This window comes from Myotis daubentonii, chromosome 7 (assembly GCF_963259705.1).
Source record: "Myotis daubentonii chromosome 7, mMyoDau2.1, whole genome shotgun sequence".
Classification (NCBI taxonomy): Eukaryota; Metazoa; Chordata; class Mammalia; order Chiroptera; family Vespertilionidae; genus Myotis; species Myotis daubentonii.
In genome coordinates, this window is record NC_081846.1 from 21919560 (window position 1) to 21934998 (window position 15439).

The following is a 15439-nucleotide window of genomic DNA, read 5'->3' on the forward strand; positions in this document are numbered from 1 at the left end:
CTCATCACTGATATTTCTGTCTCTCTTCTTCCTCTCTGAAATCAATAGAAATATATATTTTTAAAAATCCCCAACAAATTACTAGCAAACCAAACTCAACAGCACATTAAAAAGATTATAGCCCTGCCCTAACCGGTTTGGCTCAGTGGATGGAGTGTCGGCCTGCGGACTGAGGGGTCCCAGGTTCGATTCCAGTCAAGGGCATGTACCTTGGTTGTGGGCACATCCCCAGTGGGGGGTGTGCAGGAGGCAGCTGATCGATGTTTCTCTCTCATCTGTGTTTCTGACTCTCTATCCCTCTCCCTTCCTCTCTGTAAAAAATCAATAAAAATATATTAAAAAAAAAAAAAGATTATAGCCCTAACTGGTTTGGCTCAGTGGATAGAGCATCGGCCTACGGACTCAAGGGTCCCAGGTTCGATTCTGGTCAAGGGCATGTACCTTGGTTGCGGGAATTCTTATGCATTCCTGAGATAAATTTTACTTGATCATGGTATATAATCTTTTTATTCTTTTAATTTTTAAAAAAATATATATTTTATTGATTTTTTACAGAGAGGAAGGGAGAGGGATAGAGAGTTAGAAACATCAATGAGAGAGAAACATCAATCAGCTGCCTCCTGCACACTCCCCACTGGGGATGTGCCTGCAACCAAGGTACATGCCCTTGACCAGAATCGAACCTGGGACCCTTGAGTCCTCAGGCCGATGCTCTATCCACTGAGCCAAACCAGTTAGGGCTATAATCTTTTTAATGTGCTGTCGAGTTTGGTTTGCTAGTAATTTGTTGGGGATTTTAAAAAATATATATTTCTATTGATTTCAGAGAGGAAGAAGAGAGAGACAGAAATACCAGTGATGAGAATCACTGGTTAGCTGCCTCCTGCACGACCCCTACTGGGGATTGAGCCCGAAACCCGGGAATATGCCCTTGACCAAAATCGAACCCAGAACCCTTCAATCTGCAGGCCGATGCTCTATCCTCTGAGCCAAACCGGCCAGGGCTTGTTGGGGATTTTTGAATCTATATTCATAAAAGATAGTGATCTATAGTTTGCTTTTCTTATGGTATCTTTGTCTGGCTTTGATATCAGGGTAACACTGGCTTCATAGAATGTGTTAGGAAGTTCTCCTTCCTTTTCTGTTTCTTGGAAGAATTTGAGTAGAGTTAGTATTACTTCTTTAAACTTTTGGCAGAATTTACCAGTTAAGCCATATGGTCCTAAACTTTTCTTTCTTGGGAAGTTTTTGATTATTGATTCAATATCTTGTTATAGGTCTGTAGATATTTTCTACACTTGAGTTTTGGTAATTTGTGTGTTTCTAGAATTTGTTCGTTTCATCTACATTACTTAATTTTTTGGTATACTGTCGTTCATAATATTCTCTTAATTATTTTAATTTATGTAAGGTGTGTATTTTCATTTCTCATTTTAGTTTTTTGCATCTTCTCTCTTTTTTTGTCTCAATCAAGCCAAAATCTTGTCAACTTTGTTAATCTTTTCAGAGGGTAGTTAGGGTATCTTTCTTCTTTTTTAACATTTGAAACAATAAATTTTCCTTTGAGCACTGCTTTCACTACTTCCCATAAATTTTGGTATATTGTATTTTCATTTTTATTTATCTCAAAGTACTTTCTAATTTATCTGGCAATTTCTTTTTTAATGTATTGTTTGTTTAAAAGTGTGTTGTTCGCCTTTCGGCCGGAACCGCCATCTTCCAGTAATTCGCCAAAATGACTAACACAAAGGGAAAGAGGAGAGGCACCCGCTATATGTTCTCTGGGCCTTTTAGAAAACATGGAGTTGTTCCTTTGGCCACATACATGCGAATCTACAAGAAAGGTGATATTGTGGACATCAAGGGAATGGGCACTGTTCAAAAAGGAATGCCCCACAAATGTTACCATGGCAAAATTGGAAGAGTCTGCAATGTCACCCAGCATGCAGTGGGCATAATTGTGAATAAGCAAGTTAAGGGCAAGATTCTTGCCTAGAGAATTAATGTACGTATTGAGCATATTAAGCACTCTAAGAGCTGAGACAGCTTCCTGAAACGTGTGAAGGAAAATGATCAGAAAAATAAGGAAGCCAAAGAGAAAGGTACCTGGGTTCAACTGAAGCGTCAGCCTGCTCCACCCAGAGAAGCACACTTTGTGAGAACCAATGGAAAGGAGCCTGAGCTGCTGGAAACCATTCCCTATGACCTAACACCTGGTCTATCCTGGAGAATGTTCCATGTACCCTTGAGAAGAATGTATATCCTGCTGTTATTGGAAGTGGTGTTTTACATATGTATGTTAGGTTTGATTGGTCTTGTGTTCTTCAAGTCTTCTTTTTCCTCATCAATCTTCTGTCTAGATGTTTAATCCATTATTGAAAGTGGGATATCAAAATACAACTCCAACTATCTTATTATAGAACTGGCTATTTATCCCTTCAATTCTATCAATATTTGCTCCATATAGTCTGGGGGCTCTGTTGTTAGGTTTATAATTATTACATCTTCTTGATAAATTGGCCCTTTAATCAGTAGATAATGTCCTTTTTTGTCTTTTATACAAACTTTTAACTTAAAATCTTTTTTGTTGTTTTTAATAATAGTATAGCAACCCCATCTCTCTTGTGATTACTATTTGCATGGAATATCTTTTTTCACCCTTTCACTTTCAACCTATTTGTGTCTTTGGATATAAAGTGAGACTCTTATAAGCAACATATAGTTCAACCATGCATTTTTTTAATGCATCCTGCAGATTTCTTAATTTTAATAAAGTGAGTTTAATACATTTACACTTAAAGTAATTACTGATAGCCCTAGTCAGTGTTGCTCAGTTGGATGAGCGTCATCCTGTGCCCTGAACGGTTGCTGGTTTGATTCTGGTCAGGGCACATGCCCAGGTTGCGGGCTTGATCCCCAGTGGGCAGCATGCAAGAGGCAGCCAATCAATGATTTTCTCTCATCATTGATGTTTCTATTTCTCTCTCCCTCTCTCTTCCTCTGTGAAATCAATAAAAATATATTAATTTTTAGGAAAATAAACAGTATGCATTGTTATGCCAGTAGTGGCCCCACATATCTCATGCTTACCAAGTATCCCAATTAAATAATTTTCTCCTGCCCTAGCCAGCTTGGCTCAGTGGATAGAGCATCAGCCTGTGGACTGAAGGGTCCCGGGTTCGATTCCAGCCCGGGGCACATGCCTGGGTTGCAGGCTCGATCCCCAGTGGGGGGTGTGCAGGAGGCAGCCGATCGATGGTTCTCTCTCATCATTGATGTTTCTATCTCTCTCTCCTTCTCCCTTCCTCTCTGAAATCAATAAAGAAATATATTTTAAAAATTTTTTAAAAATAATTTTCTCCTGTGCTTGATTTAAGCTCATGTTGTCTTATACAGTAACATGCTAGGAGCAATAGGCTATACCAGGGGTCCTCAAACTACGGCCCGCGGGCCACATGCGGCCCGCCGAAAACATTTATCCGGCCCTCCGGGTGTTTTTGCTGCCACTGCCTGTCCTGCTTAGCAGCCGACTCGTCCCGGGCCCGCAGTGTGCATGTGTGGAATGTCTGAGGGACAGTGAACTGGCCCCGTTTAAAAAGTTTGAGGACCTCTGGGCTATACCATATAACCTAGGTGTGTAGCAGGCTATACCATCTAGGTTTGTGTAAGTGTGCTCTATGGTGTTTGCAAAATGACTTAATCATCTAACAATGCATTTCTCAGAACATATCCCCATTGTTAAGTTGTGTGTTACGAAAATGTGGATGCAGCTAAGTTGATACCACACCTAGGCCCTAAGGGTTGAGGAGAGGGGACGGTTATCAGGACCTGGAATGAAGGAAAGAGCTTTGCTGAGGTAGCCACCTTGAGAGAAGCAGTGGCATTTGGTCAGCCTGAGGCAACAACCTCACAAGGAAGATGAAAAAGAGGATTGAATACTCTGATTCCTCTCTCTCTCTCTCTCTTTCTCTCTCTCTCCACCCCCGAACAGCTCACTCCCCGCTTCTTCCTTCACTCCCTCCCTCCTCTTTCTGGGGCTTCCTATTGACAACCAAAGCCCAAGTGCCAGGGGACCCAGTTGATGTGGGGGTGGAGAAGAGGGAAGAGTAGATCCAGAGGACTAAATGGAAGATAGCCAGATAGCCCCTCCCACCCCCAAGACGACCTCCAGCCTCTATCTTTAAGACTAAAAACAGCACATTTCTGGCTATTTTAGAACAGGTTTTTCTACTTTGGTCAACAGGGTTCAGCAGAATGAAAGTTTAATCAAGAATCTGTTCTCGTTATTTTTAAATAGAGTGTCAGTTTCCTCATCTACAAAATGAAGTAATAGTAGTACCTTCTTCTAAGACAGCGGTTCTCAACCTGTGGGTCACGACCCCTTTGGGGGTCGAACGACCCTTTCACAGGGGTAGCCTAAGACCATCGGAAAACACATATATAATTACACATTGTTTTTGTGATTAATCACTATGCTTTAATTATGTTCAATTTGTAACAATGAAATTGGGGGTCACCACAACATGAGGCTGAGAACCACTGTTCTAAGAGTTGTCACAGGGATTTGGTGAGATGGTACATGTAAGGCTACTATATGTACCATCTAGCCCAGAATAAATCATCAACCTCAATAAATGTTAGCCATTATTGTTTCCAGCCATCCATCTCTTGGCACTTCCCCCTTCCAGGTGCATGCCACATTTTACTGATCTTTCACTTTCTGCAAGATGTCATGCTATCTGGCCCCTGAGTCTTCATTCATTCCTCTCTATCTGCTGGGATAATTCTTATTTTAATAACAATCAGGGAACATTTGAGATCTTGCTCTGTCATCAGTTTGGCTCAAATAAACTCGAATAACTTCTCTAAAAAAAAAAAAAAAGAACAATCAAATATATTTTTCATATCCATTCTTTTCAAAGGCTAACAATACCAAGTGCTAGCAAGGGCAGGGAGTAATAATACCCTTCATACATTGCTCATGGAAGCATAAATTGGTACAACTACTTTGGAGAGCATTTTGGCATCATCTAGCAAAGTTGAAGATGTCTGTAGCCCACAGTTACATTCCTAAGACCATACTCTAAAGAAACTTCACACCTGTACAAAGAAGCTGGGTAGTAAGTACAAAGATATTTATTTGTTCTATTTGTCATTAGTTTAAATAAACCAAAAGTGAAATGAAGACAATGATTGAAAATGTGTTCGAGATGCCCAAGCAGTCAAGTAAACTATCCCTTTTCCCACCCAGCCTATCTCACTTACACATCTTCCTTCATCTCCTCCACCAGAGGTCCATTTGCTATAGACTCTAGCTCAGTGGAAAGCAGTGGATAGGCACAGGGCTGATAATGGCATTAAGTGGAAGTCAGCTGGGACTCAAAACATTCTTCCCTGTTCTCATACACTCTGGGAATACTCACAGCCAAGCTTGTAAACCCTAAATACAACTGGATGATTCTCCTTTGGAGAAAAGACATCCCAATGTTGATATTTGTGGGCTCCTAATGAAATCTGGCACATCATTGGTGCATCTTATAGTGAAGCCCATCCATTCAGTGCTTCTCACAACGTAATGTGCATTGTGATCTTCTTGAGGTGCAGATTCCAAAAGCTGCAGTTTATAATGGGACCTGAGATTCTGCATTTCCAAAAAGCTCCCAATGAAGCCAATGCTAGTCCCTTTTGAGTAACACTCAGCCTCCACCCAATTGTTTTACAGCCTCCTTGTCCTTAAATATGAACAGATTGCTAGTGTTGCCAGTCTTTTGAGGATGGCTAATAACATAACAAATTAGCATAAAGATGGACCCAAAGAAACAGATCAAAGCAGAAAGGAGAATAACTAAAAACATATCCTGTATAATAAAAGGCTAATATGCAAATAGACCAAATGGCGGAACAACCAGTCGCTATGGCATGCACTGACCACTAGGGGGCGTGCACGGAACATGGTGGGCGTCGGCCATGGCGGGATAGTGGAGCAGGTGGGGGTGGGGGGGTGCCAGACCAAGGCAGGCTGCCAGTCACTGTCATCGGGGCGAGCCTCTGGTGGTTACCGAAAATTCTTTGCTCCTGCACATTGCGGTCCTGCAGGTGCTCACACCTGCTGCTGGCACCAGCCCAGCTCGCACCTGCTGCAGGCACCTGGTGCTGGCCCCAATCACTCAGTGCCATCAGTGGGTATGAGCAGTGGCTTCTGGCTCCAATTGCCCCTCAGGGCTTCTCCACCTCCTGAGGGGTGATCAGGGCAGCAGCCACTGCTCACACCCACTGATGGCGCTGGCCCCAATGGCTCTTCGCTGTCAGCAAGATCCAAGTGGGGCTGGTGCCATCAGCGTGTGGGAGCAGCAGTGGCGGGAGTGGGGCTGCCAGCAGACAGGGGTTGGGTGCCGCGGCAGGAGGGGTCGGCGGGGGTGTGGAGGATGGGCCAACACCCACCCCTGTGCCCACTGCAGCCTCACAGTCCACAGTTCCTTTCAAGGTGCACGAATCCAGGCACTGGGCCCCTAGTATATTATAATGTCCTCAAAGAGAAAATATTACTATCCATCAAACATATACTATGCTCAGAAAGATAGAAGATATTCCTGTCCATAAAACAAGGATCAAATAATACAGGGAGGGGCCAGTTGGGGGGGGGGAAAGATCTTGGAAATTAAATATACATTATTTAAAAACATTAATGTCAAAACATTAACACATAATTTGGGGAGACTGACAATGTCTTGAAGTTTACCCATGGCTGGTAAGTAAGGAAATCTGTTTTAAAGGGCTGTATGGGCCTTGAGGACAGGTGCTAGGGTTGTGTTTTGTTGTTGTTGTTATTGTTCATTTTTTGGATCCTAATCCCCCCTTCTGCCCAAGAGCACTTAGCAGAGAATAAATCAACTAAGTTTGTTAAATTCTCCCTGGAGGAGACACTCAGGCAGAAGGTGCAGATGAAGCACAAATACAGTAGGTCCTCGGGTTACTTCGGAGACCCGTTCCTATGGCGCGACATAACGCGATTCTCCCACCTCCATAAGCACCTACGGCACTCACATGGAGCACATACACAGCAGTAATCAAGTGAAACAGTAAAAAAAAAAAATTTAAAAGAAAGATAACAATTCCTGACCTTTACTTGTGGTAAATAATAAAAAACATAAAGCACATATGTACATATGTTGAAATGACGGAACTTTTTTTTTTTTTATAAATAAATGGGAGATGGCCACGTAACCACGAAACGATCTAGTGGAGTCAATTTAACCGGAGGACTGCCTGTATGAGTTCAGATTCCGCGCGTGGACGAGAAGGTACGTGTGGCCGAGGTCCTGGGGGGTGAGGGGCGGCAAAGATAACCCCGCTGGCGGACCGGAGGCAGCTCCCCAGGCTCAGGAACCCAAGGAGGCCCATCCCAGGTGCCTTTTCACCTAGATGACTTCGCATTCCTGTCCTTCCTTGCCCTTTAAGCAACTTCTAGTTATATAATTGGGCGTTTATTGCCTGTTCGCTCTACCAGACGATAGCTCCACTCGGGCAGGACCTTGCCTATCTCATTCACCACTGCACCCCCAGCCCAGAGCAGGGGCCCACTAAACAGTGTTGGAGAAATGTGTGCCACTGGACAGTCATTCGTGTGGCATGAGGAAGGAACACGTCGACAAAAAACATGCCGAGAGCAAAGAAGCCGGTTGGTAGATGACAAGGGCGCGCTACTTGCGAGTTCTCTGAAGTGACAGGAGCGGAAAGATGGAGCTGGACCTCTGGAACGAGCGGGCGGGAGGGAGGGGCTGGACAGTGCGGCCGGCCTGGGGACCAAGCGAGACCGGAGCTCGACAGGGGCGGGGCGCGAGCCGGCGGTAGGAAACTGGAGGTGGGGTGGCGGCACCCCGAGCACGGCCCTCCGGCCGCCCGCCCCCGCGCGCCTGCGCGCGCGCGCACGAAGCGGAAATGGCGCCGCGGGGCCGCGCGTCCGGGCGGCGAGCGGAAGTGGGTGTGAGAGCGGAAGTGGCCGGCTAGAGCCGGGGGCTGGGCGGGGACCGGTCTTGTGGGTGAGGCGGCAGCAGCGGTGGCGGCGGCTCGGCAGGCGGGTTCAGGCATCTGGGGCCAGGTCGGTCCGGTGGGTGGGTGGGTGTCTCCACCGTCAGTGCGTGCATCTTCCCCTTCCCCTACCCCGATCCCTCTCCCCTTCTTCCCTCACCTCCTACCCACCCAGACCCCTCCTCAGGGGGCAGCAGGGCCGCTCCCTCTGTCCTTCCTTCCCTGACCCATCCTCACCCGCCCTTGTTTCTCCTTCCCCTGCCCGGGGCAGCCGCCGCCATGATCCTGCTGGAGGTGAACAACCGCATCATCGAGGAGACGCTCGCGCTCAAGTTCGAGAACGCGGCCGCCGGGTGAGCGCGCGCCCGGGGACGGAGGGTGGCGGGGGAGGCAGAGTTGACCCCTGCTGATCCCCAGCGTTCAGCCCCCGAGACGTGGGGAGGAGAGAGATGGGGGACCCGGCCGGGTGTGGGCACTGGCCCGGCGGAGCAGACGTGGGAGGCGATTGGGTGCGGAGGGGTGAGGGGCAGAGGTGCGTGGGGAGCGGCTCCGGGGAGGATGCGGAAGCGGTGAGTGGACAGGAGTGCGCGTGCTAAAGGGCAGGCGACCTGTGGGACGTGAGGGCAGCCGGGGCCGGAACTCTCACCCGAGGATGCCACTGCCCTCTGTGGCAAGCGTGGGACCTCTCCTCTCCGTATTCCCCGTCATTGTTAGGAACCTAAGACAGCCCCTACGGATTGGGTTCCAGGAGTTTGCAGGAATTCCCAGAGCTGGAGGAGGGCAGGAGATGCAGGCCCGGGTCGTTCAGCCTTCTCGCACCCCACCCAGCTCCTCGTCTAAAGGAGCAGGAGGGGAGCCTGAAAGCAGACCCAGTCTCGCTGCCAGAAAAAAAAACACGCCACCTCTCTAGTTCCCCTTCCCAGAACCCTACTGTGAGAGACACTGGCCATTCTGTTTTATATTTCTCAAGCAAAGCTCATAGTCTCCCCATCCACACCCCTTCCTTATCTCTCTTCTTAGGCTCTCATTCTCTTTTCCCCCACCCATGAGGCTTTATCTGGGTATCTCTTACGTTCTTATTCCAGCTCCCTGATCTGTGATTTCTTCTGTGGTAATTCTGGCCCAGGTACACACTTGAAAGCGTCCGGTGTGTGAAGGTCCTAGGTAACCTTTTCTACCATCGGCCTTTTTAAACGTGGGCTTGGGACACATTGCCAAGGCAGCCTTCTCCGTCAAACGTAAGACTCAGTGGAAGACAGCCTCCTCCCCTGCTTTGCTTTTAAAACATGAGGCAGGGGATTTTAGCTTCTAATTTGTAGCGCCCTGTGGTTAGTCCCGTTGCCCATTTCCCCATCTGTGAGGACGGGGCTTCACATTTTGGTTGCACAGTTGAGGAAATAAGTGCAGACTCTTTCTGGTGAGCACGGAACTGGTAATAAGGAAACTTGGTGCTTGGCGATCCATAGATGGGAGAGGATTGGCGGAAGGGAAATTGTAAGTAGTCATAGGAACCTGTGGCTTGGAGGCATTAAAAGACAGATCCTTCTAACTCACTGCTGAAATTGAACATAGTGTGTCTCCTATATCTTTTATAAGGCCACCGATTTTGATCTGTAAAACCAAGAACAGCTTTCCTTGAAATAATGCATACAGTGAACGGCAGCTTTGTTTCCTGCCAGGGGCTGCAGTTGCTTATATTTTAGGCTAACTTGCTTCTTGTCTTAAGCCGCCACTTACCAGTTCCTTTACATTTTAAATGTTGAAGCGAATCAGCTCAGACTTATTTTGGGTGATTGCTCTCTACTTTTAGAGCAGTGTTGCACACAAGAGGAAGTTAATTAACTTCTGCATTTTCACAGCTGATCCTAAGTGCATTCTCAAGTCCAGACTAGTAAAGAAATGAGACCTAGGTGGTTATAAGCTGGTGCATTTTCAAGTAGGAGCATGCCTTGTACTGTGGGAGTCTGTTCATATCTATTTGTGTACTAATAACTTGTGGTTCCAAAATATAGCCCATTATTCAGAACTTCAGCTCTATTCTTTTTAGAAAATTACTCTTAAAAGGACCAACTAACCATTTTAAAGGACTTAAAAGTAGTCACTCAAGTCTGGAAGGCATAAGTTATAACTTCTAGGGCATTTCTTACAAAGTACATGTTGTAGCAGTGTTGGACATTGGGGCAGGGCAGTAAGGTTTGGCTTTTATTCTGGCCCATCTTCCCTTAGAGACGTGACTTTAAATAATTGGGCTCAAAACATTCTGCTGAAAAGCACTTTGAAAATCTTTGAAATGAGACCATGATAGCCAGTTTAGGAAGTAGGACTTTCCTGGGATTGCACATGTAACACCCTGGTGTGAATTTCCAGGCATACAGGTAAGGTGAGGCGACAGAGAAGTAGTTGAGTATTTATTAAGGCACATGCCTAGGGTAGAACTTCCAGCAAAGGTTAACTAGTGTGATCATCATAAACATGTATGGGATCCTTCTAGTGCTCAGCACCAGCAGGACAGAAAAGGGGGGCCTTTCTGAGAGAGCTTATTGGCAGAGGCAGCTAAGGGGTGAGATGTGTTGAGTTGAAGATCAGAGAACTAAATTAAGGAAAAGGCGTAGCTTGGAGGAGAAACCCTCGAGTTTTGAAAGGCTTTGCCCGTGCGAAAACATGCTAGAGAGGTCAGCTCCACCCTCCTTTACTCTTCTCAGAAGAAACCATTTGGGGGAGATTATAGTTCAGATCAACCCTCTCCAGAGTGAATCTTCCAACTCTGTGATAATCCTATATGGTAGCCAGTAGCTGTGTGTGGCTAGTTAAAGTGAAATAAAGTTAAGTTCCTCACACTAGTCACAGTTCTAGTGCTCAGTTTGCCCACGTGGCTAGAAGCTGTGGTGTTTGAACAGCACAGATGTGTAACATTTCCATTCTCGCAGAATATTCTCATGGACAGCAAGCACTCTTCCAGCTACTGAAAATGTAAGCATGAGATAGCCTTGCAACAGTTCTGTGGCATATAATTCACAACACTGGCAGTAACTTTCCTTTTGAGGTTGGTCTTTTTTTACATGATGCACCTCAGATCATCCTATTGGGTCTTCTTGCCTGTGACATCCTACTAAAAAGCTCAATTTCCTTTGGTAGTCACTCATTGGGTAAAGCAGTCCTATCATCTATGCTGTTTAAGAATACATTTGGTCATGATAACATTTTAATTTGGAGGCAGTTCCGACAAAGCCCAAGATTCATTCCAAACAAATTGCTTTTTATTTTTCCCTACCACACTCCTGGGAGAATGGCTTATTGGAATGATTCATATATCCTCACAAAATGATGATTATTGGTAAGTTGTCTTCCCAATAGCCTACAAACTAAGAGAAAGTGACTGATTAAAAAGCTATACTCAACATTGCAAATAACCTCATGTGCAAGGTCTTGTCAACAGCATTGCCTTTTCAGTTAGGAATTCTTACCCAGACCCCCCAATTGAAATAGAAGTAATCTGTCAAGTTAATTAAATTCTTTTGTTACTCTGTACACACCAAGAACTTTTTCAGCCTCAAAAGCTAAGCTGTCAACTTAGCTAGAGTCTGGAGTCCAAGATTGAGAAAATGCTGTCTGATGCAAATTGCTGTTGATTTTAAGTGCATTCTGGCTCCTTGCCACAGCTGTGCATATTGTGGGGAGCTGTGGTTCTGTGAGGGGGAGTGAAGCTCAGTAAGCAAGCATTGCCAATTGGTGTGGGTGAGAACTGTGGGAAGAGATATTTGAAAAAGAAAGGAATAAATTAAATCTTGCTGATACCTTGTTCTCATTCCCAGCTATACTGCATATGTCCTCAGAGATAAACTGGTTTGAAATGACTTGGAATTAGGACATTGTATGTAGTGGCTGATTTGCTAAAAAGATCTGGTTGGTCTTTTTACAGGTCATTATAGTTACACACTGTTGCCTGTCCTCTGGCCTCCTTGGGGCTGCTTTGGGCATGAAGCCCCAGAGCTACACTCCACCAACTGATGACTCCTTCAGGGCAGGGTCTGTCATTTTAGTCATCTTTCCCCACCCCCACCGGGCTTCCTCACATACATATTGTCAGTTTGGTAAATGTTTTCTTGAAGTAGATAAAGCCAGCTAGCATGGTTCTTACTTTCTTTAAGAGTTTATTGCTTTTCTGACATGGTGGGAATTGGCTTTTAGATCCTCTTCTCCGAATTTTGAGATATGGCTTTAGCAGATCTTTACTATCTTTATAGTAAGATAGTGAGCAGAATTCAATAATTCCTTCAATTTATGGACAGGGATAACTAGAAGAGAGACTTAAGTGCCCAAAGGGAATTGGATATATTTGGGAGTAAAACACTCCAAAATTCTTAATGGAAAAAGAGGATTGGATAATACAGTTCTTGAAATCCATACAGTTCTTGAACGAATATACTATGTTTTAGTGTCTTGTGCTGTCCAGTCAGTAACCCTGAGGACTTCTTCAGCTGGCTTGTACTGCTGATGCATTGCTAATTCTTGGAATTACAATTCCAAAACCTTTCCCAATTGTGGCTTCAAAGTCTGGTCTCCTCTGACATCACCTAGAAGAAAAACTAGTTTATTGGTCACCTTCTGTGAACCAGGCGCTTTGCTATAAGCTGTAATATGGCTTCATTTGATTTCAAATGTGCACTTTGACAGAAGTTCCCATTTACAGTGGGGAAAACTGCTCTTGGGAGTTATGGGGAATAGACATATATTCTAAGCATTGTGCAGGTGCACCCAGCACTGGTGATTCCTGACCTTATTTATGATATGTCACACATAGATTGGTACATTTGGGTAAATGGCCTAGCCTCAAGGTCCTGCCACTGGACTGCCCTAAGGGCTGTGGGGATCATTATCTCAGCATAGCTTTAACTCAGTCATAAGACACTGATTACAAAACTTTGCTGTGCCGGATCATCTCAATTAGTCTTCACAACAGCCTTGTGAGGTGGGTGTTTTAATCTCCATTTTCTAGAAAAGGAACTTGAGACTCAGCAATATTAGAGTAACATTGCTTGTGGTTACATAGCCAGTAGGTGATAGAACTTGCATTGAACCGTCAGCTCTGAAGAACTTGGTTTTTCTGTGATTAAACTCACCCTCACTATATGAAACTTTAGCAGATGGTAGAACCGAAAATAACCGTTTATCTATTTGGCCTATTAAGGTTAAGTGGACCAAGATGCAGACCAATATTACACCCCTCTGCTCCATGATATTTTTAAGCCACAGGAGTAAACAACAAACACCTGGTCTTGGAATTGAGATAGATCTTATTATGGGATATTTCATACTCAGTACGGTCTCCTTGTTGGACAGTTCTCGGACCTCTAGCTCCCAGATGACTTCTCTGGCAGACTCCTTTGGCCTAGTGCTCTCTGCAGCCTGTCTCTCCTCTGCAACCTTTTGTGCAGCCATAAATAGTAAACTAAAATATTAATGGCAGTGATTTGACAAATATTCTCAAGTCAGGCAGAAACCACTTAGAACAGATCTTAGCGACTTCTCTCCTAGGGATCTGTGCTCAGGGAACTCTACACACTAGAGAAATGTAAAATTTCAGAATCAAAATGTTTCTTTGGAACCCTAAGGTGATTTATTTCTAGTTGATTCTTCTCAGTCTGTTAATGAAGTGGGAGAGTGAGGAACTCAGTCTTTCATTGGCCGAGTTAAAGCTTAAAGGTTAAAAAAGAAAACCACCACCACCTACTTACTACATGATGCAATGTCGACTTTTATAAACCCTCCACCCTTTCTGGCACAGCCAGCCTTCTCCAGGAAAATATGCTTCAGTGCTTCCTCCTGTTTGTGCAGCCTCTTAACATCTCATTCAAATGGACCACAGATTAAAATGCACTTCTTTCTTCTTTGCTCTTCTTTTCTAGAGATAAGGAATGGTTGTTGGCCATTCCTTGCTTCTGTTCTTGGCTCCAGTTTCAAATGAAAGATCAGAAGCAATTTAAATGTTCATCTCATTCTTTTCATCATATTCTGAACGCATTGCTTTTTCATAAACCAACTTGATGCTTCCATTCTTAGGGATACCAACATGTTTTTCCAATATGGATGGCTTTGATTTTTCAACAGAGCTAACATATACTCAATAGAAGCCAGTTTCCTTGAAAGGTATTGTTGAGCTTCTGCAGCAGCTTTTTTAAGTAGTCGAGCCATAAACCACATTATATATCCCGTTATTTCCCAGCAACCCTGGAGGGCAACTCAGTCTTGGTTCCTTTTACAGGTGAGGGAGCATGAAATCCTGAGCAAGTTAGGCAAGAATAAATGTGAAAATGTGTCTATCTTATCTACTGGCCCATAAAACAAAGTAGAATCATTTGAGTTAGTGGTAGCCAGCTGGTAAACAGTTTTCATTTGTTTCCTACCATCGGGCTTTGAGAAGTGGGGAGAGCATGTAGAGTAGCTTTTCACTGGGGGTTAATTGACTATTATTGTTTATAGCCAGGATATATGTCATGCTTTCTAGGTAATAGCTCAATAGCATTTATCAAATAGAAGTGCATGTACCAGACTAAGCTGGAAAGTGCACAGAGAGTATTAGGCTTATGAGGCTGCCTGCCTTCCGTGACAGGTTCTTTCGTGTCTGTTCTCTCGTTTTATCTTTAGCAGTTCTATGAGGTAGGTAGGATCACTTCTGTTCTTTCATTTTATAGATGGGTAGATCAGAAAATACACACTATGGATAATAATCTGTCTGAAAATATGGTCCTGGTGAAAAAGCTACAGTTGGAAAACAAGTGTCTTGACTATTCTCAGCGGTTTCACAATGTTGTTTTGTGCTACACTTTCTATGGAAGTATAGCACTGCGATTACAAAACAAAACTAGGGTAGAACCAGTCAAAGGTGGCTTCGTAAAGGAGAGCGGTGAGTACTTTGGTGATACAAAGGGAGAGGGAGATGTGCAGGAAGGCTTATATATTGGCTTTGAAATGGAATAGAACTTTCTGTTTTGCTTTATGGCCTGAAATCATCCTTTTACTTTAAATAAATTAAAAGCATTCTATCTTTTTTTACCAGTTTTCCTGCTGAATGTACTACCTCCATCATTACTGTCCTGAGGGGAGGCACTGACCAAAAGATGGCATCTTGTGGTTCATAAATATAAACATGTATATCAGGGTCTTAAGGAATTCAGAGCTGAACCACAATAGCTCTGAGCACCAGCCACAACAGAGATTCCACATCGGCTGGGAAACAAAAGCTACATCTGTCCTGCTTCCCTTTTTTTATCCTCCACCTTAAGTAAATCCAAAGGTTCAGGTGCATGAAAAAATGAATTGTGTATTCAGATCAGCAGTAAGCATAAGATTGCATCAGAGTGGTCTGATCTTAAATAAAACTCAGGAGCCTTTGCAAGTCCCCTTGAAGGCA

General features: G+C 44.4%; 1 protein-coding gene and 1 pseudogene across 1 annotated transcript in view; both read left to right on the top strand.

Annotated features, from left to right (window-relative positions):
• Positions 1-1684: 1684 nt before the first annotated feature.
• LOC132238810 (large ribosomal subunit protein eL21-like) lies at positions 1685-7346 on the top strand (annotated as a pseudogene).
• A 599-nt stretch (positions 7347-7945) lies between these two features.
• ARPC2 (actin related protein 2/3 complex subunit 2) overlaps positions 7946-15439 on the top strand; it is a 29940-nt gene continuing 22446 nt past the window's right edge. The window contains exons 1-2 of the mRNA XM_059703143.1: positions 7946-8098; positions 8300-8381. Coding sequence (XP_059559126.1) covers positions 8308-8381 — 74 coding nt within the window. The 5' untranslated portion in view covers positions 7946-8098; positions 8300-8307. The remainder of the gene's footprint in view (positions 8099-8299; positions 8382-15439) is intronic.